This window comes from Triticum urartu, chromosome 3 (genome assembly GCF_003073215.2).
Source record: "Triticum urartu cultivar G1812 chromosome 3, Tu2.1, whole genome shotgun sequence".
Classification (NCBI taxonomy): Eukaryota; Viridiplantae; Streptophyta; class Magnoliopsida; order Poales; family Poaceae; genus Triticum; species Triticum urartu.
In genome coordinates, this window is record NC_053024.1 from 456092246 (window position 1) to 456113435 (window position 21190).

The 21190-nt window shown below is 45.4% G+C and overlaps 3 protein-coding genes across 10 annotated transcripts; 2 read left to right on the forward strand and 1 right to left on the reverse strand.

The window, feature by feature from the left end:
- The first annotated feature begins 3782 nt into the window (after window positions 1-3782).
- LOC125548478 (cold-regulated 413 inner membrane protein 2, chloroplastic-like) lies at window positions 3783-5033 on the forward strand. Its single transcript, XM_048712065.1, has 4 exons — window positions 3783-3872; window positions 3967-4031; window positions 4297-4366; window positions 4580-5033. Exons 1-4 carry the CDS (start codon window positions 3784-3786, stop codon window positions 4743-4745), a joined length of 390 nt encoding a protein of 129 aa, XP_048568022.1. The 5' UTR covers window position 3783; the 3' UTR covers window positions 4746-5033.
- A 2133-nt stretch (window positions 5034-7166) lies between these two features.
- LOC125544318 lies at window positions 7167-8601 on the forward strand. Its single transcript, XM_048707955.1, has 6 exons — window positions 7167-7355; window positions 7458-7520; window positions 7653-7700; window positions 7812-7871; window positions 8166-8223; window positions 8322-8601. The coding sequence occupies exons 1-6, from the start codon at window positions 7173-7175 to the stop codon at window positions 8390-8392; spliced, it is 483 nt and encodes a 160-aa protein (XP_048563912.1). The 5' UTR covers window positions 7167-7172; the 3' UTR covers window positions 8393-8601.
- Window positions 8602-8976: 375 nt separating this feature from the next.
- Window positions 8977-11986, reverse strand: LOC125544317. Of its 8 annotated transcripts, none has more exons than XM_048707946.1 (7): window positions 11787-11986; window positions 10739-11620; window positions 10502-10654; window positions 10145-10357; window positions 9851-10049; window positions 9540-9602; window positions 8977-9420 (listed from the first exon to the last, which is right to left on the reverse strand). In XM_048707946.1, exons 2-7 carry the CDS (start codon window positions 11552-11554, stop codon window positions 9287-9289), a joined length of 1578 nt encoding a protein of 525 aa, XP_048563903.1. In that variant the 5' UTR covers window positions 11555-11620; window positions 11787-11986; the 3' UTR covers window positions 8977-9286. The 8 variants fall into 8 exon arrangements, with proteins under 8 accessions (XP_048563903.1, XP_048563908.1, XP_048563906.1 ...); XM_048707951.1 differs by having other exon boundaries at window positions 10739-11562; window positions 11787-11982; XM_048707949.1 differs by having other exon boundaries at window positions 10739-11566; window positions 11787-11982.
- Between the last annotated feature and the right edge of the window lie 9204 nt (window positions 11987-21190).

A 21190-nucleotide genomic window follows, 5' to 3' on the forward strand; every position in this document is an offset into this window, starting at 1 on the left:
CCTAAAAAGAATAAATCATCCCCAGTAATTTATTGCTTTCAATATGCAAGCATGCCATCTTACTATGCAATTATGAATGAGATAGGATACACCTCAACATGTAATAATGCATGAAAAAACCCCGCTATACCACTCAACTGTGCATGAGAAAATGTTTCTCATTCAGATATTCTACTTATATTCAATAAATATTGTTATAACTATACATAATCAAATATAATAAGACATAAGTGTTCTAAATTTTGGTTCTCACTAGCAAAAAGGCCCGTGTGTTGCAAGTGAGAAAAAAATCTCTAGTGGTCATGACCACATTTTGATGCATCACCGAGATACACTATAACTCTCAATTTCATGAAATCATGAAATATTTTTTTAAATCGTGCACATATTTCAAATCATTAACACTTTTACATTTTTCTAAAATCAAGAACATTTTTTGAATTCATATACATTTTATACTATTTGCAAACATTTTTTAAAAATTGTGAACATTTTTAAACAGTTTTCTAGAATCGGAGAACATTTCTAGAATCGTCGAACATTTTTTTGGAAAATTGTGGAACAATTTTTGAAATTTCCGAACATTTTTTTGATTTAATGATTTCTTATTTAACAATTATTTTTGAAATGCATGATCATTTTTGAATCAGCGAACATTTTATGAATAGTTTATGAATTTTTAGGGTATCCTTCTGGATGTTTTTTGAATCGACCAAATTTCGTTCAATTTCATTAACATTTTTTAATACACGAACCTTTTAAAAATCATGAACATTTTTTACTTCCCAAACTTTTTTTCAAAATTTCGAACATTTTTTCAATAAGCAAACATTTTTTATAAAATCATGTATATTTTTTGAATCCACAAACATTTTATGATTTATTAAATATTTTATTTCAATATTCTTATTTTTATTAATTTTTGGAGCTTTTTTGAAGTCTCAAATTATTTAAAGTAGATAAATCCAAAAACAGAAAATAAAAATAAATAAATAAAACTAAAAACAGGCCTGCCCAAACGGATGCGCTGCATTTTCTCCCAGTGTGCAGAGCGTAGTATAGGAGGTCCCTACTGCACGGGCCGGCCCAGGCGAGGGATTCCCATGTGTGAAATGTTTTTTTATCACTTATAAATGGAATTGATGGGTAATTTTTTGCAACTTTGAGGGCAATTTTCGTGACGTACCGCCAGAAGCAATAGCCCATTTATTATTAGGTATAGATGTTATCATCCCAAATTTCCATCAACTAATTGCTGCAACAACATGCGGGTTATCCTTTAGCTATATAAATGCATCACGGGGTAACCAAAAGACTAGACAAAACTTACTAGGCTATAAACAAGATCATCAAAGGGATGGTCCTACGCACGTGACAGGGGTAACCGGACCGACACGGTGTGATGGTCAAGATGTTCTGGTGGTCTTGACGGGCTTGATGTCCGTTTACTATGTTGACCTAATAATACATGGGGAGGATCTCAGTAGTCATGCATGGGCAGGAAAAAGATGTTCGTTGAACCTCATTAACAAATCTCGGTGCCGTATGTGATTGACTGGTCTTCAACGGATCGACATGGCCTTGAACTTCTAAAATCTTCGTGCTTGAAAAGAAGGGTTATAAACTTTGCTTGAAGTCAACTCGGCGCAAAAGCTGACCAAGTCTACAAAAATCTATCTAGAACTAAAATACTAAATTAGTACTCCATACTAAAGTTGTGCTACTAAAGCAGCGTCAATTAATATTGATCATTTTATAGATACCTAGTACTATCGTTGTTGATATTTTTTTTAACAAATTTGGTCAAACTTTGTACCATTCACTTCGAACAAAACTTACAATAAAACTTCTTTTCAAGCACAGTTCGCCTCAACATGTCAATCTTGGCCTTCTTCTCATAAAAAAGTAGGAGGATGATAATTTTTACAATATTGACCATGCCATCTTTATCGATCCTTGACTTTGCCAGTTTGCTCTTACATCTCCCGTGTGATCTTCGAGGGTGCAACTGAACAATAGGCCTTCCTTGATTTGCTGGATCATTGGTACTCCCTCCGATCTTGGACAACGTAACCTTTGAATTGTGGTTTGAAATTATTAGAGAATCTTGCTGGCATTCATGGTTCTTTTGTCTAGTTTTTGTGGGCATGGAGCTGGAAGCTACACTAGTGTACATAGAAGACATGTGAACACGGGCGAACATTGGCTATGTATGAGGCGCTCATTAATCACTATTAAAAAAAACAACTAGAGGAAAGAACTCCCATTTCGATCCCCGCTACTATGAGAATTGCGTTTGTTTTCTTTTCTCTGGCTACTAAGATGTTTCAGTTCCCTAGATTGTCTCTTGCCTGACTCATGAATTCAGCAGGTAGTTTAAAAGATCTTCCTCATGTTGACTGAAGGGCACGAGACTTGGTCTGTGAGAAGAAAGAGCTTAAGACTTAAGAGCTTAGGATCTGTTTTTTTAGTTCATCTTAGGATCTTTTTCTTAGGCAAAAGAGGTTGGGATCTGTGAAGCAACACTAAACACAAGGCCCACTCAGAAGCCCATAGCCCACGAACCACCTCGCCGCCACACTCGTCCACCGCGGCCCGGCCGAACCGCGAAGTCTCACCGCATCGGCGACCGTTACGCGCTCCCGTCCGCGCAACCGGCGGCACGCCGCGCACGGATCATCAGTTCATCACTGACTCATCGCCGTTGCTCCAGTCCAGTAGTACAGACTTCAGAGTGCCCTGTGCCCCCGCCGATATCGATTCATCCACTCACCGTCAAAATGCCGATCTCGCTCCGCCTCACCGTCCCGCCGCCGGCGCAGGCGCAGGCGCCCACACGCCGCCGGGCCCTGGACCCGAGAGCCGGCGGAAATGCCGTCGCCGTCTCCCCGGTCGTATTACAGCCGGCGCGCCCGCTCAGGTCCGCCGTCCTACCGAGTATCTGTATGTATATACCACACGGTGACACGGGTTTCGTCGTGGCGTGCGGCTCGCGAACAAATTAAGAAAAAGCCGCATAGCTCGCATCGCCCCGGGGTGGTGTCTTGCTGGATCACAAGAGCCCTGGTCTTACGGTTTGATGGGTTTTCTGGCGATCTGCAGGGGAGCTGCGCCCGGGCCATCGAGCGTGTGGTGGCGCCGCCAGGGAGACGCCGCCGTGTGCTGCGCGACGGCGCACGTCACCGCCGAGACGATGCGATGGGTGTCCGTTGGGGCCGCCGCGTGAGTAATCATCAAATAAAATCAATCGTTCGTAGCCTTTCTTTCTTGTTTCTATATGTGCTATATTTTGCATACCTAAGTACTCTCTCCGTCCCAAAAATTTTGTCTTAGATTTGTATAGATATGGATGTATCTAATACTAAAATGTGATTTGATACATCCGTATTTAGACAAATCTAAGACAAGAATTTTAGGACGGAGGAAGTATTTAACCAGTAGTGATTATACTACCATAACGTACTGAATAAGGTAGTAAATCTGTTTGCTAGTGCTATCAGAGTTATAGTCTAGTGATCTAAACGCTCTTATATTTCTTTACAAAGGAAGTAACTTATAAGAGCTGTTCATGTTAGGTTACGGGTTGGGATTATGCATTTAGATCATAACAAGGGTGAGTGAACAATGAAAAACAGTGGTAAGGATGCAATTCAAATGAAAATAGAGCGAGTTTTTGTTTCAATTGTAAGCATGCTTCAATTAGTTCTGACTGCAAAACTGTAATCTGTACAGCTCTATAAGTCTAAGACTAGGTGTGTTATTTTTGTCATATGCAGTATGTTGATGTTTGCTAAAGGCACAACCATACACAAATCTCTCCTTGTCCCTCTCGTTGCTCTACAAGCACCTCAAGACGTCATCTCATGGACAAAGTAAGATGCCAACATTTGGCATAAGATAATAAGAACCATTTCACTTACACATACATCATATCGTACCTTGTATAACATTGACCTTGTTTGTCAGAGGTGACTATGGTCAGTGGACCGCTTTTCTTGGGCTTCTTCTGCGTCTGCTATCCTTGCTTCCAGGTAGAGTAACAAAATTACTGGTGCTCCTCAACATTCAAAAAAAAAAATTTACTGGTGCTCCTGCCCTTTCGGGTCAAAAACAAAATTACTGGTGCTTATATTATTTGACATTTCCTTTCCCCTGCTACGGTGAAATTCTCATGAGGAACATTGTGATATGATGCTCTCTTGATGATACTACCATTGGCTTTCATCAGCTTCACTTAGACGAAATTCAGATACTGTACTTGACTTCGCTGTACTACCTGCATCTGTACTATTGCAGGTGAACTGGAGCTTCCCTTGTCAACGATGCTGTTTGTTAGCATTGCTCCTTACCAATTTATGAACTTGAGGTACAAATAACTGCGATTGTACCTACTTCCAAAGTATTTCTTGTATGATGGTCATTCTGCTTTCATGAGTTCATGACTTGTTTAGAAAGAAATTCAGAGTCCTGATGCAAGGATTTACGGCTACCATTTTTCTGTGCATACCATATGCCAGTTGAGCTGCTTCTCGCCAAAGAACGCATGGTTTCTCACATAGCTTGTTTAATCTCTGGACAGGGGCACTCAAGACTCTGTAATACTGTCATTGGCAATAGCAGCTTATCTCGCGTTTCAGCATTTCACCGGGGCCGGAGGCGTGAGGAAGGCCTTCGACCGTGGAGCGGTAGTTGCAACCTTGTGCATCATCTGCATCACGCTTATCCCCCTCCTGTTCTTGCTCTGATTCCGGTGAGGCGTATGATAAAGCCTTGCTCCTCTCAACTTTTGGAGGCGTGGAGGTGAATTGCAGGATGCTGAGAAGCTGCAGAAAACAAAGGAAGTTCTTTTTTTTTTGTGGGGAACAAAGGAAGTTCTTGTGTTGCATGATCCAAGTCCTACATAACCTGCAGCCTTTTCCTTATTGAAAGCAACTTATGATTCATCTACTGCTTTAAGCTTTTAAGCATTTCATGTAGTAGTATGTATGGCATGATGATGTGAATGTGATATATGGTCAGTCAAAGTTTTCTCTCTATCATACCAATATCGGATGTACTAGATGGGTTGTCAGTCAAAGTTTTCTTGGCATGATTCAGTAGCTCTTCATTTATGCATGTTGAGCAAAAGGAAAAAAAAGTTTCACGTACAGCTAACAGATGCCATCTTCCAAATTTCGAAACTCATAGCAGCAGCGTGTGCGCAACGCGATCTTTTCAGATATTTGGAAGGGAACATGATACCAAGACGGCACAGACTGCAATAATAAAAGGTCGCAATGCTTCAGAATCTGATGTTATTTTTTAATTTTATTTTTGAGAACAAATCTGCTGTTCTTCTAGTAGTGATCCCAAGAGATTCTTTTTATATTTATTTTTGAAATGATCCCAAGAGATGTTTGAGGGAAAGGAAAAGGGAACTTACAAAAAAAAACAGCAACATCGTGATTTCTTACGCTTCGCGGATGATAATTTGCTTTATAGGTAAACCCAACATCTGAAATCGCTGTAAATTCTAAAACCCAGCACAATTCATAACGAAGTTACAGAAAAACTCCAACAGGTACTACGATGTAAATCAAAATCCATTTGTATCTTGCAGAATTTCTACGAAGCTTGAAAAGAGCAACGCTAGCAGATTCATGTGTATTTGTTTCGTGCAAAACTCGAAAAACCATGACATTATTTGTAGTAAGATCCTATATTCGTTACTAGCTAGTAGAATTAGAATTCACCCCTGTCGGACGATCGATGGAAAGGCCAAAAGAGAAATAGCTTTCCCGCAACGCGAGTGGTACGTATAATAAAACAGGGGATTGATTCGCGCTATCGTCTTTGTTCGGGGGCCGGACCAGATGAGATGAGATGGGCAGAATGGCAGGATCCGCACGCAGCGTATATCGAACTGCCACCACCTCCCTTGCCCGCGCCCGCGGCTCTCCACTCTCCTTCCCCTGCACCCTGGTGTAGTGTTGGTGGCATCTCAGCTCCGATCGTCTGCGACTCCCCCGCTCCACGCCGTCTCCCTGTCCGGTACTCCCTCTGCTCCAAAATAGATGACCCAACTTTGTACTAAATTTATACTAAAGTTAGTACAAAGTTGAGTCATCTATTTTGGAACGGAGGGAGTAGATCCCATGGCCATGGCTCCCTTCCTTCCTCCGCGTGCCTTGTTCATTCTCCCCGCAGTGGTGCTATAGAGGTGCCGATTCTCTCGTTCCCGCCCGGATAGGTGCGTGATTAAGGCCGGCATACTGCGCAGGTGGTAGAGCAATAGCAGTTTATGATTCAATGATCCCGTGAACCTTGGAGCTTTTCTTTGTTGTTGTTGAAATAATAACTAGTCGAGTTCTTGCATTGCATGAGACTTTGCCCTTTTCTAACTAATCTGTTCATAATCTGATCAAAACCTACACAACTAATTTACACCTTCATAACATTTTTCCATCAAAATAGAACTTCTCCAATATAATTATTATTATACTACGTTATAATAATATAGCTTGTCCCAGAAAAATAAGCGGTGTACAAAAAAGTTGATCAAGATCAGCTTACAACTCTTTCTTGCATTTCATGTGTAATGCTTATTGAGATGCATATGCCTCTTCTTTCCTAATCTGGTTCAGTTGTTAGTGGCTCTGGTTCAGCTGTATGGACCTTCTCTCCTAAATTTATTTTATTGTTCTTTAACGTCATAAATAACCTCTCTGTTTTTTAGGAAAATAAATAACCTCTCTGTTTACCTGTGTGCTAACTGATTTTGTGTCTAAATCAAATTTATGGCACTCTTCTCTGCTGTGTGCATTTCAAATTCCCACCAACATAGCACGAGAAATATTCATGGTGACGTATGAAGGCATACCTGTGCTACTTATTCAAATGTTTATTTCTCCGTGTCTCTGATTAAGTGGATAACAACCTTGCTGTTGACAAACCATAGACCAACATTTGGTTTTCAGTCAGAAAAAGTACTGAGCCAGGTAGGCATGCCGCCCTCCCATATAACATAAGAAATCAGTTTTAATCCCCCTTTTCATTTACATTGATATTGACATGGCATAAAGGAAATGAAGCATCTGATCTGTATTCTGGTTCTTGTTCTGAGAAAACACAAACAACTTCATTGAAAATCTGAAATGTTTTGTCCCTTTTGTTCATATGTTATCTACTGTACCATGAATGCGGATTATAATTCACGAAATTTAACTCCTCTCTGGCAGCTTAATTTCACTATGTCTGGAATGTCATCTGATGATGCAAGTGCTGAAGTGAGGCTTGAAGGAGAAGTTTCTGGTGAAAAGGTACAAGAAACTCAAGATCAGAATGAAGGCAGTGGCATGCCCTCGCCACAAGAGGAGGTACTGTCTTTTCCCGGTACCATTTTTTTGGGGGTGATCTTGGCCTCTTGGGTGTATATTATTCATGTTATCTTCGTTCCAAGCTTGTATGGGTACTCACAGGAGGCAGCAATCAAGAAAAAATATGGAGGAAAAATACCCAAAAAGTCACCACTTATATCGAAGGTCAATGCCGTTGTCTTATAATGTCTTCATTTCCCTTTCAAATCAAATTATGCAACCTTTATATAAAGTAGCATAGGTGTAGAATTAATTTTATTTTAAATTAAACGGTATAACCATAATTTGAAATATCAGGACCATGAGCGGGCATTATTTGATTCTGCTGATTGGGCTTTAGGAAAGGTAAGCCTTAAATCTTTTGAAAAGCTAATCTAGTGTGATATCTACATCTCAAAAAACCTAAAAAGGAAATGCATTTATAACAGTTTTACTTCTTTGGTTTGCTTGCTGCAGCAAGGTGGAAATCCCAACAAGCCCAAAGGGCCCCTTGAAGCTCTTCGACCAAAACTCCAGGTATCAATACTAATGCTCATCAGATGCAAACTTCAGCTTATGTTTTCAGTATTCTGTTTTTACTCTTTAGTATGAGATGTATAGTTGAATTATCTGTGCTCCTTATACTCTAAAATAAGTGGATATTCTGATCACGCAGTTTTAGCTTAGCTCTAGAAAGTATGCTGTCCCATTCCCATTGCTTGAAGCTTGACAACAAGTCTTTCATTACTAAAGATCAATGTTGAAGTCAACTTGCAATACTATGCTGTGCCAAGTTCATCTCTTCACTTGTGTTTCCTGATCTACTTTCAGCCTACTCAACAAAATGCTCGTGCCCGCCAATCTTCCTATGCATCTGCAGACAATGATGGTACTCCTTATCTGCACATCCTAAGCAGACAACTCCTTGTATTTGATGGTCAATGCAGTCCCAGTCTCACACAACATTGTCTTTTATTTTTCCTGTAGAGAGTTTGAGTTTGCCTGCCGAGGAGCTGATCCAGAATGATGATCAAACTGAAGACAAGAACGAGGAATAAGTATAATATGCATCGTGCTTTTTATAGGGAAAAATCGCGGTTCTGCTGTCATGATGCCAAAACTGTGCCTTGTTAAATAACTAGCACCGGTACTTATAGTATGCCTGAGGTTGAGCTCTGCAGTTTTAGCTGCGGTATATCTGGCTTCTTCCACATTCAGCTATGCTTGAACCAGCTAGGAATGAACATTTCATGATGGTGGTGTTGTAGTGCCGGATGTGTAAGAAGAAATAATAACAATGAAACTTCATATCTTAACAACACTTTCAAGCAACTGTGACTTGTGCTGATTTATACCTAATGGAGCAGTACATATAACATCATGTCTAAACTGTGCAGCCCCAAGATAAAAAATAATGTAGAAACCAATTCCCACATGGTAATTGAAAGCCTTCACAAACCGGTGTTCTTTAGCTTTTCACACACAACCTGGTTTGGAGGTGTTGAGACCGAAAAGAATATAAATATAGGTCCGATGATAATGGACAGTACATTAGTGAACAGAGAATAAGCCTCAGTCATGCTGACCATGTCCAAACTTGTGGAGAGGTGTTGTGTTACCAATCTCACCGGGACATTGGCAATTGCACAAAAGACTTAATTGGTTAAGCAACTAAGGGAGAAACATGTTAGCCTGGCTAGAGTTTACAGCATTATCGGGAATTTCTTTGGGATCCTAGAGAATGCGCACCAAACGATCGCTTAAGACAGTATGCAGCAAACCTAAGCCGTGAACAATCAGAGTTCACATATATTGTGCAAGTTGGTGATGAAAGCCTAAGACACTATGCTACGAAGACAACGGACATCTCTGATGGCATGAGGGCTGCTGATCCAGTTTTACATACAGCGTGAAAGTTGATGCTGAACGCAAAATAAAGACGCTCATCTGGACTACGGTGCGGCCAGGTTGATGTCAACTTGTAAAGGACTGCGGGGTAGGCTCTTGTTAGTTGAGCATCCAGGTATACTTGCTTGAAGGTCTGTCTCAACTAGAGGCTGGTTCACCCGTATCTTCTTGTGATGTCCTACCCAAAAAAAGAGGTGTCATGACTTGTGACCAAGAGATAAGATAATTTGTATCCTATGTCATGTCTTAATAATGAAAATGGACCATTGTCTGAAATCTGCTGTGTACAAGCTCTACCTGCTCCAGTGGGCTCAGGTGCATCCCGTTTGTGAGAGAGTGAATTCTGCTCGGTTGAACTCTCTGGTACACCCAACGAGAAAAACAAATCAGTACCCTATCGTAATTTTTTTGGGGGGGGAGGAAACCATAAGAACAGTGGTGATGTATTAAAAGTTTAAAACCCTATGACTACATTGTGCCCCACTAAAATCAGGATTGATGTGTTGTAGGTGTGACAAGCGTGTTTCCTTGGAAGCAAAAATGTTTGCTTGTTAGTTATGCAAGAAGGGGTGGAAACCCTGAAACAAAAAAGCTCTAGTGCTTCTCACCATGAATTGTGTGCGGCGACCTCAGTAAACAATCAGTTCGTCCCACCGCTCTGCAGCAACAGCGGTTCTCAGATATATAGCCAAGAAGTTTGTCCGCTAAGGTAGACATCGTCACTTCGCAACTTCGCCTAATTTCAGATATATTTTCCAACATGTGTGCATTATGTTCTTCCAAAATGGTCATAAGCGGGTGGTCTGCCTGCCTTTGCACTATTAGTTACATATAAACAGAAGGAGTGCAATTCGATGTAACATGAAGAAATCACAACTAATAATAAGAAATTAATGACTCACAAGTGACGGGTATTTCAATCGGAGATGGTTGGAGAAATCTTCTTGTCCAGTTTCAGTGAAGCTGCTTCGTAGCATGGGAGTAACTGGGTTGTGTTGGTGCTTTGTGCCAACAAAACCTGGGGCATGATGGGGCAGGTCAGAAGCTACATCTGCTCGGTGAGTGTGGCTTTCGTAGTGGACTCTGGAGTAGCAAACATCTTGAGCGCGCCTAAACTGGCATGTAAAACAGGACGGGATAAAAAAATGTGAACGTGTACATGACCACTGAATGTGTTCAGCTACTGAACTGAACACTATTCAGTCATTTTGTGGAAGCACATACTGTCTGTATGCAAAATTAAATGGGAGAGGTCTCACACTAGCTCCAGCGAATGATGTATCTCCATCCACGTTGCTAGTGATCACTTCTATCATCTTCTTAACCGACTCGTAGTCAAAAAGACTAATCCTTGGTAGATGGTCTTTTGTCTTGGAAAGTGGACCAAGATCAAGATTGTCCAAGTAGAATACCTGCACGACATTTGCACATTCAAATATTATGGTCTGAGCTGAACAGAATTATGATACACAAAAATAATAGGAAGAAACAAGGACCTGAAGAAACAGGTGGCAGCCAACAAGATGTACAGTGATGTTCCGGTTGCGGATATCAGTTTTCAACTTCCCAACAGCTCTGTTCAAATGCTCGAGTACATAAGCACACCAATTAAATTCTTTAATTTGCGAGATATCGTTGAGGGCGGCCCAGAAATCTATGGTGATGTAGTCATGCTTAGTGGATGGAGCCAACAGGTGGCCAACAACGAAAATAACAAAGGCTATCTTGAAGCAATCTATCTGGACCTTGCTGGAATCTGCATTGATGTCATCTCTCAGGAGATAAGCCTCCGCGGCCTTTAGACTGTGCGCGCCTTTGCTCAAATAGGCAGAAGCTCGCATGAACTCTTTGCAGGCTGCAGACGGCTCGGTCGTATCGGGGCATATCGATCTGGTGCCGCATGGCAGACTGAATACCTTCTGGACATCATGGTCCTGGATCTGCAGAACCCTTTGCTCGTCTATTTTCAGTGTGCTGGACTCGACCTCGACTCTTTCCATTAGCCACGCGCTGAATTTCAAATTCAACTTTGCCAGCATCTTGATCCCCAGCATCCCACCAAAGCCTATCTCCTCGACCAAATCCCTCTTGAACTTGTTAAACTTGCCGACGAGCGAGCACACCTTCTGCACCGAAATCCTTGACGTGACAGAAGGTGCGGATCCAGGAGCGCATATTGCTTCGCCTGGATCAGCATCTGCTATGTCGGCGGCTCCGTGATCCCTGCCGCTATTCTCTGTGGCTGTGGCGGCGTCTCGCTGATCTTGTTCCAATGTGGCATGCGGTGCCGCCTGGTCCAGTGGTGCCACCATGGGATGAACTAACTAACAGACGGACAGCACACAAGTAAATTTTGCTGACTCCTCTAGAACAAGGCGCTGCAAAAAAATGATTTACCAGTGGGCGTGCGATCGATCCATTGGTTTCAAGTTTAAACTAGCTGATAACGGGGATCGAAAGGAGGAACTCTGAACAAATGGACAAAGAGCATTTCTCATACCCGGCAGTAAGAACCTACTTAGATTCGTATAAGACCGTGAGTACCTGAAGAGGGCCGGGGCCGTAACTGGCCTAGGCGGCAGATCCGCCGGCGTCTCCAAATCACCACCTTGAGCCGGCTACCACCCCTCACTAAGTTCTCCGTAGCTCAATTGCCATGGATTGCGAGAAGATGAGAGGGGTTTGCGAGCAGGGGTGTGTCGTGTGATGGAGGGTGGGTGGACAGATGGGGGTTGGAGAACCACCGTAATAATTGTTTTTTTTAGGGACACCGTAATGATTGTTGGATGATACGGGGGTTAAGAGTAACTCTAACAGACCCACATTTCGCCGAACTGTAAACTGCGTTTGCAGTTCGTATAATGACGCTTATACAGGCTCAAAATCACGGCGACAGAGCAGAAGTTGTATCCAAACCCGTAAAATTTTAAAACTTGTTTCGTGCGGAAAATTTAAGCAAAAGCTCGCCGGAGCTCGTTCGCATAGATAGTTTTTCTTCGCATGGTTAGTTCTTCTTCACATAAATTCGCCGGAGCTAGAACGGGCCTACGTTACCGTATCACTACACAAAATTGAGCTCACCGGAGCTCGTGCGGTAGCTGCCCAGCGGCGGCGCTCAGTCGGAGTCGGAGGAGGAGGAGTCGAGGTCGATGTAGAGCTTCGCCTGCTCCGCCTTCATCACTCGCAGGCCAGCCTCCTTGGACGCGTGCGCCTGTGACGCGGCGACGCCCGTCTGGAGGAAGAGTCGCTCGTACTCGAGCTCGCGCCGGACGCGCTCTTCCATCTCCTCCCGCTCCCTTGCCGACCGCTCGAGGACGACGCGCTCGAGGAACTCCTCCCGCCCCGGGGGGAGGTAGTCCTCGGGCCCGATGACGCCTCGGCGCGGCGGCGCATCGGGCACGGCGCGAGGCGCGATCTCTTCATCCGGCTCGCTCTTCACCGGAATGAGCCGCGAGCTCGATGCACCCGATGAGCTCTCCGCGGACCAGTTGCCGGAGGAGGCACGGCGGCGGCGGGCGAGCTCGTGATCGAAGTCCTCAAGCTCGCTGCGGTCGAACGCCGGTGGCGGCCGGGTACCGCGCTTAAGCCATCGACGCGCCCCCCGCTTGCGCGCGGCGTCAGATCTGGCGCGTTAGCGGTGCTCCGCCTCATCCACAGAGCCATCCATGGCTTTCGCAAGCTTGCGCGCGGCGGCCAGCGGTGAGAAATCGAGCGGGGCGGTGTGGAATGGGGTGGGGAATGGGGGGAAACACGGCTGGGGGTAGGGTTTCGACACGCATCTGCCCCGCAAACCCACAGATATACTGCTTCGGGGGTAACGTTTGGGGGCTGCGGCAAAAACATTTGCGGGCCGGACGAATATACGGGCTCTGTTCTGGCCAGAAAATTGGGCCGAGACCATATACTCACTGGAATTATGCGGATTCGCGCATTATGCGCGGTATGCTAGAGTTGCTCTTAGGGCATCCCAAGCACTAACCTGCAAAACGAACACCGCATTCGTCCGCGGATAAGGGACCAATCTGCAGACACGGATAAAAGAACCGGTCATCCAACGCTATTTGCTTAACGTTGAATTATTACGGTTAAGACTACTCATATTGAAGAGTATCATATAGGAAGCGGATGAGGAGCACATGGAGGCTTCGCTCCCTGTAACCCACACGTACTCATTTTGGTCTTTTTTACTCTGCATATAAAAATTGTCTAAAGTCAAACTTCATAAAGTTTGACTATATTTATATGAAAAAATATCAACATCTACCATGCTAAAGTTATACAATATGAAAATTTAAGTCATGACACATCTACTGATATTGATTTTATATTGTGAATGTTGGTATTTTTTCTATAAACTTGGTCAAACTTTACGAGGCTTGACTTTAGCCAAGTCTATATGCGAACTAAAAAGGACTGGAGGGAGTACATTACTGTCTCGAGATGGGTGCAATTAATGCAGTTTAAGTTTACTTCTCTTCAATACAATAAGTATACTATGAAGGAACAATGAATCACATTTATCCCAACCCCACAACTAAGTATTGTCTCAAACTAGCAAGCTCAAGCTGAGATGGGGTGAAGTACGCTTGTAGCCATCAATCGGACTGTGTTGAGGGGATATCGACCAGATACAAGCTCGGGACAAGGGCGCCAGCCACGAGCGAAGCCCACATTCTTGACCAGGAGCAGAACGTACAGAACACGGAGGTCGAGCATGAGCACGTCCTTGTCGAGCTTGGAGATGACCCGAACATGGACAACATACACGCCAGCTGGGGAAGCGACCAGTTCTTATCACGATTGGATGTAGTACCACTGGGTGCGGAAGGCAGGCCATGGTGCCGGGAGCCAGGGCAGATGCGGTGTCCTATGTCAAGCTTGGATGATGGCTGCATCAATTTTCTCGTCGTCAACGAGGGTGGATGTCGTGTCATTGGTCATGTTCACACGGGATGCGGCAAGCTCAAACGGCTACCTCGTTCCTCCTCAATGTTGTTCCCCGTCAACAACATAGTCTTCTTCATTCCTTCTGGGTTTTTCCCACGTCCACGCTACCGAGGAGAAGACTATGAGTGCAAAGAAGAAACATGAAAGTAGATAGATGAAGAAGAACATGAGTAGTGTCAATTCATGGTGGGGAAGAATGGGTGTCCATGGAAGATGGTTTTGTGTGAAGGGAACTGGAGAAGTGCTACCTCTTGAGCACTGCGTTGGTTTTCCCTTGAAGAGGAAAGGATGATGCAACAAAGTAGCGTAAGTATTTCCCTCAGTTTTTGAGAACCAATGTATCAATCCAGTAGGAGACTACACGCAAGTCACCTCGCACCTACACAAACAAATAAGAACCTTGCAACCAACGCGATAAAGGGGTTGTCAATCCCTTCACGGTCACTTACGAGAGTGAGATCTGATAGTGATAATAAGATAAATATTTTTGGTATTTTTATGATATAGATTGAAAATAATAAAGATTGCAAAGTAAAATAGATTGGAAACTTATATGATGGAAGATAGACCCCGGGGCCATAGGTTTCACTAGTGGCTTATCTTAAGATAGCATAAGTATTACGGTGGGTAAACAAATTACTGTCGAGCAATTGATAAAAAAGTGCATAATTATGATAATATCTAGGCATGATCATGTATATAGGCATCACGTCCGTGACAAGTAGACCGAAACAATTCTGCATCTACTACTATTACTCCACACATCGACCGCTATCCAACATGCATCTAGAGTATTAAGTTCATAAGAACAGAGTAACGCATTAGGCAAGATGACATGTTGTAGAGGGATAAACTCAAACAATATGATATAAACCCCATCTTTTTATCCTCAATGGCAACAATACAATACGTGCCTTCCTGCCCTGCTGTCACTGGGAAAGGACACCGCAAGATTGAACCCAAAGCTAAGTACTTCTTCCATTGCAAGAAAGATCAATCTAGTAGGTCAAACCGAACTGATAATTCGAAGAGACTTGCAAAGATAAACCAATCATACATAAAAGAATTCAGAGAAAAATCAAATATTTTTCATAGATAAACTTGATCATAAACCCACAATTCATCGGATCTTGACAAACACACCGCAAAAAGAATTACATCGAATAGATCTCCAAGAAGATCGAGGAGAACTTTGTATTGAGATCCAAAGAGAGAGAAGAAGCCATCTAGCTAATAACTATGGACCCGAAGGTCTGTGGTAAACTACTCACACATCATCGGAGAGGCTATGGTGTTGATGTAGAAGCCCTCCATGATCGATTCCCCCTCCGGCGGAGCTCCGAAAAAGGCCCCAAGATGGGATCTCTTGGGTACAGAAGGTTGTGGCGGTGGAAATAGGGTTTTGTGGTGCTCCTAGATGTTTTTGAGGTATATGGATATATATATATATATAGGAGGAAGAAGTAGGTCGGTGGAGCTGCGAGGGACCCACGAGGGTGGGGGCACGCCCAGGGGGGCAGGCGCGCCTCCCTGCCTCGTGGCCTCCTCGCTCCTTTCTTGACGTCTACTCCAAGTCCTCTGGATCACGTTTGTTCCAAAAATTTATAAGGAGGGGCCGACTGAGACGGTGCGAGAAACGAGGAGACCAAGACATCATTATCCAGCGGCCCCGACGCCTCGATTTTCGGGAAGGTCAGTAAAGGCAGAGATCCGTTGAAGATATGATGGATTAAAATATAAGTTTTATCGAAGATGACGTCACGATGATTTAATCCGGATCCAAATGATGACATCACGGAGGGTTACAATTTTCACACAAGACAGAAGACTGAAGGCCAGTTCATAAGGTGTTTAGAGATCGACATGAACCGGTTCAAATCAATCTGGGGCCTAATGTTGGGGATATAACTATTTGTGTAAGCTGTCCAGGAGGGGCCGGGTTATGCAAAGAGAGGCTTATCAGCAGCCCAAGACCAAGGCATGAAGATGACGGTTCACTAAAAGCCTAAAGGCCCACAGGATACTCTGAGGCCTGTATAGATAAACCGCCATGATGGTATAACTTGTATTATAAGGTAGAAGTAACTAGTCGCCGAGCCGGACACTGTTTATGAGCCGGCCGGGACTCTGTAGGCCGCAGAGCGTCAACCCATGTATATAAGGGGACGACCCGCCAGCGGCTTAAGGCAAGAAACAAGAGATCGCGAATCGGGCATAGCGTATCTCGCTCCCTGGTCATCGAAACCTCAAACAATTCCAACCCAACTAGATGTAGGCCTTCCTTCACCTTAAGGGGCTGAACTAGTATAAACCTCGCGTGTCCTTTGTCCCGATTAACCCCTTTAAGCTTCCTAGTTGCGATGGCTCCACGATCAAGTCCTTGCAAGAGGACATCTGCCGTGACAATTCCACGACAGTTGGCGCCCACCATGGGGCCAGCGCACGGTGGATTTGAGTTCTTGAATGGCAGCTTCGAAGGGCTCAAGGGATAAGCAGTTGGCCGGATGACCAAGAGTCGTCGCGGCAAGATCTACATCGACGACGAAGGCTGGGGCCCCGACGCCGGCTCAATTGAGTATGGCTACCGGGTCCCCTTTGGCGGAATTCACGTCTTCATCGGCCGGATTGGTGAGCCGGGCCCTGAGCCGGATAGCTGCACCGACCCCGTCGAGACGGCTCAGCGTGCGACACCCGCCCGAGCTCAACCCGTCGTGAGGCGTGCCTTGGTGGGTTGCATCCATGGAGGTGAACTTCCTGAAGAATCTGGAGGTGATGGTGAGCCGGCCGTCCTCTCTGACGGTGATTCATCCGCCAGCTCAACAGATTCGCTGTATCAAGTTCAAGATGGTGCGCTTGGGGGCTGTTCCGATGGCAGCACTATTCTGGACCTCTCAGACTCGCCAAACTGGGCAGGAGTCTTCATGGCTGGTACTCAACCCGGCCAAAACTCTACGGCCTCAGCGGCGATAACGTCCAGGTTAGGAGCAGCCAAGGCAGGAGGCCCCGTGCGCTCACCGGCTCAGGTGCTGATGGATCTCATGGATAAGCTTACGGCTTTGTTAACTGTTACAGTCATCCCTGCGAACCAATCTGAGCATGAGGCAGAGGTGGCACAGGTTCGCGACGAGATCGCCCGGGTCAAGGAAACCTTAGCAGCTGAGGACGCTAGATTAGCAGCAGAGCGGGCGGCTTTGGACGTACGAGCGCAGCAACTTCAGGCAGAGGCCTTGCAGCTCACGTTGAGCTTAAACGCATCTAATGAGGTAATGAGGAGGAGACATCAGAAAACTCAGTCCCGTTTACCTCAGAATTATGACCCTCGGAATCTCTTTGCTACACCCGGGGCCGGCCCAAGTAGCCCGCCAGGTGCGAATCAGTTTAATACATCCGGAGCGGGAGGTCCAGTACAGCTTCAGGGGATGGCACCTCCTCGCGGCAATATGGCACCGCCCAATTATATACCAATACCACAGGGTCACTTCTCCAACCCCATGGAGAACTTAATTGCAGCATCAGCACGTTTGGCGGCTCTCCCGGTAGATGGAATGATCCAACAACGGTGGAAACTCGGAAGATCAGAGAACTTGTCCAAACAGCCCTGGCTCAGCAAGAGACCTACTCCTACAGCCGGGATAGGATTTACTCGACTCCTCCGCCCTGGTTAGCTCCGCCTCATCAAAATCGGAGCCCGAGTTATAGTAGGAACATGGATCAGAGGCCTTGTCAAGTAACGCTCAGCGCCGGAACCAGCCCGGCGGGCATAACCCGGTTCAGGATCGGATACGTCAGGAGGACGAACGGGCGGCTCAGCTAGCGGTTCAGCTAGCAGCCCAACAGAACTCACCGGCTTACCCGACGACTTTCGTTGAAGCAGGGGTTGCTACGAGAACCGGAGGAGTTCCTTGTCTGGTACCGGCTTTACGTAATGTACGTCTGCCCAAGGATTTCAAGGGGCCTCGGAAGGTGCCGAATTATACTGCCGATTTACAGCCTGGGGCATGGATTGAAAGTTATGAGATGGCTATGGAGCTGCTAGAGGTTAGTGATGAGGCGATGGCTAAATATTTCACCATGATGCTGGACGGAACGGCCTGTTCTTGGTTAAAGGGTTTGCCACCCAACTCCATTAGTTCATGGGCGGAGCTAAAAGCCCATTTCATCCAGAACTTCAAAGATACTTGCAAGAAGTCTATGTCAATTGTGGATCTGACAAATTGTAAGCAGGAAGAAGGTGAATCTACGACTCATTGGGTGCGCCGGGTCAAGGATATAATACATTCGTCTGACAAGATGGATGCCGGCTCAGCAGTTCTCATGCTGGAGAAGAATTGCCGCTTTGAACCTCTGAGACAGAAGCTGGGGCGCCTTAAGCGTGATTGCAACGATATGGGGACGCTGATGGCGGCTTTAGTCAAGTATGCTGATTCTGATAGTACCAAGGATCCCGTGTTTGATGAGGAAAAGACAGGAAAGGGAAAGAAGAACGGCAATGGAAAGGGTCAGCAGCATAACCCGGCGAGTCAAGGAGGTAATAAGCGTAAGGCGGACAGTAACCCGGAATTTGTGGCCAATGAACAGGTAACAATCAAAAGCGCAAGGGAAAGCCACCCGGTTTGGTGGGTCAGGTCCGTCTCTCGAGCAACTACTCAATGAACCCTGCCCGAAACACGGTACCCGGGAACGACCAGCGACTCACTTATGGAAGGATTGCGCAATCATGAAAGCTTTCAAGAATTCTAACACATCTGATGGCAATCAAGGCCCAGGCGGCGGTTCAGGAGCCGGTGGCTTTCATGGCCCGGGCGGTGGTTCAGGATCCGGTTTTCAGGGAAGCCAGGGTGGTTATAATCAACAGCAGTCTGGTCAAGGAGGTCAGCAGCAGCAGCAGTCGGGTTATCAGAGCCATCCGAAACAGTTAAGCAGTGGGCAGTATCACGTGTTCACCACAAGTTTGTGTAAACATGATCAGAAAGTTCATAAGAGGGCTGTGAATTCTGTTGAACTGGCAGTCCCTCATTACTTGAGGTGGTCGGAACAGCCTATTGTCTGGAGCAGGGAGGATCACCCTCCCCGGGTTGATAATCTGGGTCAACTGGCCCTAGTGGTGGCACCGCAAGTTGGTGGTTATAAGTTTACTAAAGTGCTCATGGATGGAGGTAGCAGCATCACCATCCTCTATTACGAGACCTTTCGGCGCATGGGCTTAACTGACAAGAATTTAAAGACTTCCAACACCGTCTTTCATGGAGTGGTGCCCGGTAAGTCGGCGTATCCTGTGGGGAAGATTGAGCTAGAGGTGGCCTTCGGAGACGAGCATGATTCTAGGGCGGAAAAGTTAACTTTTGAGGTGGTCAAAATCAAGAGTCCATATCACGCTTTGTACGGGCGGCCAGCCTATGCCAAATTCATGGCACGGCCGTGTTATGTGTATCTACAGCTCAAGATGCCGGGTTACAAGGGTACCATCACTGTGCATGGAAGCCGAAAGGTGGCCCTGGAGTGTGAAGAGGGCGATGCGGCTTACGCCGAGTCTGTCTGTGCAGTGGAGGAGCTCAAATTTTATCAAGATAACGTTGACCCGACAGATATGACTTCTCTCAAGAAGCCGACTACGGAGCATGACCCGGCCATGAAGTTTAAATCGGCTGCAGAGACTAAGCTTGTTGATTTCACTCCAGACGATTCATCTAAGCAATTCAGCATCAGTGCCAACTTGGATCCTAAATAGGAAAGCACGCTCATCGAGTTCATCCGTGAGAACCGGGACGTCTTTGCATGGAAACCTTCTGACATGCCGGGTGTACCAAGAGAACTCGCTGAGCACACTCTTAATATTGATCCGAAGTATAAGCCGGTCAGGCAATTTCTGCGGCGATTCAATGAAGAGCGACGAAAAGCTATAGGAGAAGAGGTCGCCCGGCTCTTGGCGGCTGGATTTATTGTTGAAGTTTTTCACCCAGAATGGTTGGCTAACCCGGTGCTCGTACTCAAGAAAAACGACACCTGGCGGATGTGTGTGGATTACACGGACCTAAATAAGGCTTGTCCGGTTGATCCTTTTTCTCTCCCTCGTATTGATCAAATCATTGATGCTATGGCAGGTTGTGCATGTTTGAGCTTTTTGGATGCTTATTCTGGCTATCATCAGATCAAGATGGTAGTTAAGGACCAGGAGAAAACGGCTTTCATCACCCCGTTTGGAGCCTTCTGCTATGTGTCTATGCCATTTGGGCTCAAGAGTGCTCAGGCAACTTATCAACGGTGTGTACAGAATTGTCTTCATGATCAGATCGGGCGCAATGTTCATGCTTATGTGGATGACATAGTAGTGAAATCCAGAGAAGCGGAAACCTTGATATCTGATCTCAAAGAAACCTTTGACAATCTTCGGGATTACAAAATGATGCTTAACCTGGAGAAGTGTGTATTCGGTGTGCCTGCAGGCAAGCTTTTGGGATTCTTGGTTTCAAACAGGGGCATCGAGGCTAATCCGGAGAAGATTAAGGCAATCACTTCTTTGGCTAAACCGGCATGTATTAATGATGTTCAGCGATTGGCGAGTCGTGTTGCCGCTTTGAGCCGGTTCATAAGCCGGTTAGGTGAGAAGGCCCTACCGCTGTACCAATTAATGAAGAAGGCAGACACCTTTGTCTGGAGTGATGCTGCTAATGCTGCTTTCGAGGATTTGAAGAAGCAGTTATCTGAGCCGCCGGTTCTTGCGGCTCCCATTGACAAAGAGCCTTTGCTGTTATATGTGGCTGCTAATTTACGAGCCGTCAGTGTGGCGATTGTGGTAGAGCGCAAGGAGGCTGGTAAGGAACATCCGGTTCAACGACCGGTTTATTATGTCAGTGAGGTACTCATCGAGTCAAAGCAAAGATATCCTCATTGGCAGAAACTTGTTTACGGGGTGTTCATGGCAAGCCGGAAGCTGAAGCAATACTTCCAAGGTCACCCTATCACTGTGGTAAGTTCTGCCCCCTTGGGAGACATTATTCAGA

Excerpts from the sequence above, each read along its gene's own strand:
- LOC125548478 (XM_048712065.1), top strand. The coding sequence starts at position 3,784 with ATGTTTGCTAAAGGCACAACCATACACAAATCTCTCCTTGTCCCTCTC. Across the intron at positions 3,873-3,966 it reads GACGTCATCTCATGGACAAA|AGGTGACTATGGTCAGTGGA; the intron begins GTAAGATGCCAA and ends CTTGTTTGTCAG. Across the intron at positions 4,367-4,579 it reads TACCAATTTATGAACTTGAG|GGGCACTCAAGACTCTGTAA; the intron begins GTACAAATAACT and ends ATCTCTGGACAG.
- LOC125544318 (XM_048707955.1), top strand. The coding sequence starts at position 7,173 with ATGAATGCGGATTATAATTCACGAAATTTAACTCCTCTCTGGCAGCTT. Across the intron at positions 7,872-8,165 it reads CTCTTCGACCAAAACTCCAG|CCTACTCAACAAAATGCTCG; the intron begins GTATCAATACTA and ends ATCTACTTTCAG. Across the intron at positions 8,224-8,321 it reads TGCATCTGCAGACAATGATG|AGAGTTTGAGTTTGCCTGCC; the intron begins GTACTCCTTATC and ends TTTTTCCTGTAG.
- LOC125544317 (XM_048707946.1), bottom strand. The coding sequence starts at position 11,554 with ATGGTGGCACCACTGGACCAGGCGGCACCGCATGCCACATTGGAACAA. Across the intron at positions 10,358-10,501 it reads CATCATTCGCTGGAGCTAGT|TTTAGGCGCGCTCAAGATGT; the intron begins GTGAGACCTCTC and ends TTTACATGCCAG. Across the intron at positions 9,421-9,539 it reads ACCTGAGCCCACTGGAGCAG|GACATCACAAGAAGATACGG; the intron begins GTAGAGCTTGTA and ends TTTTTTGGGTAG.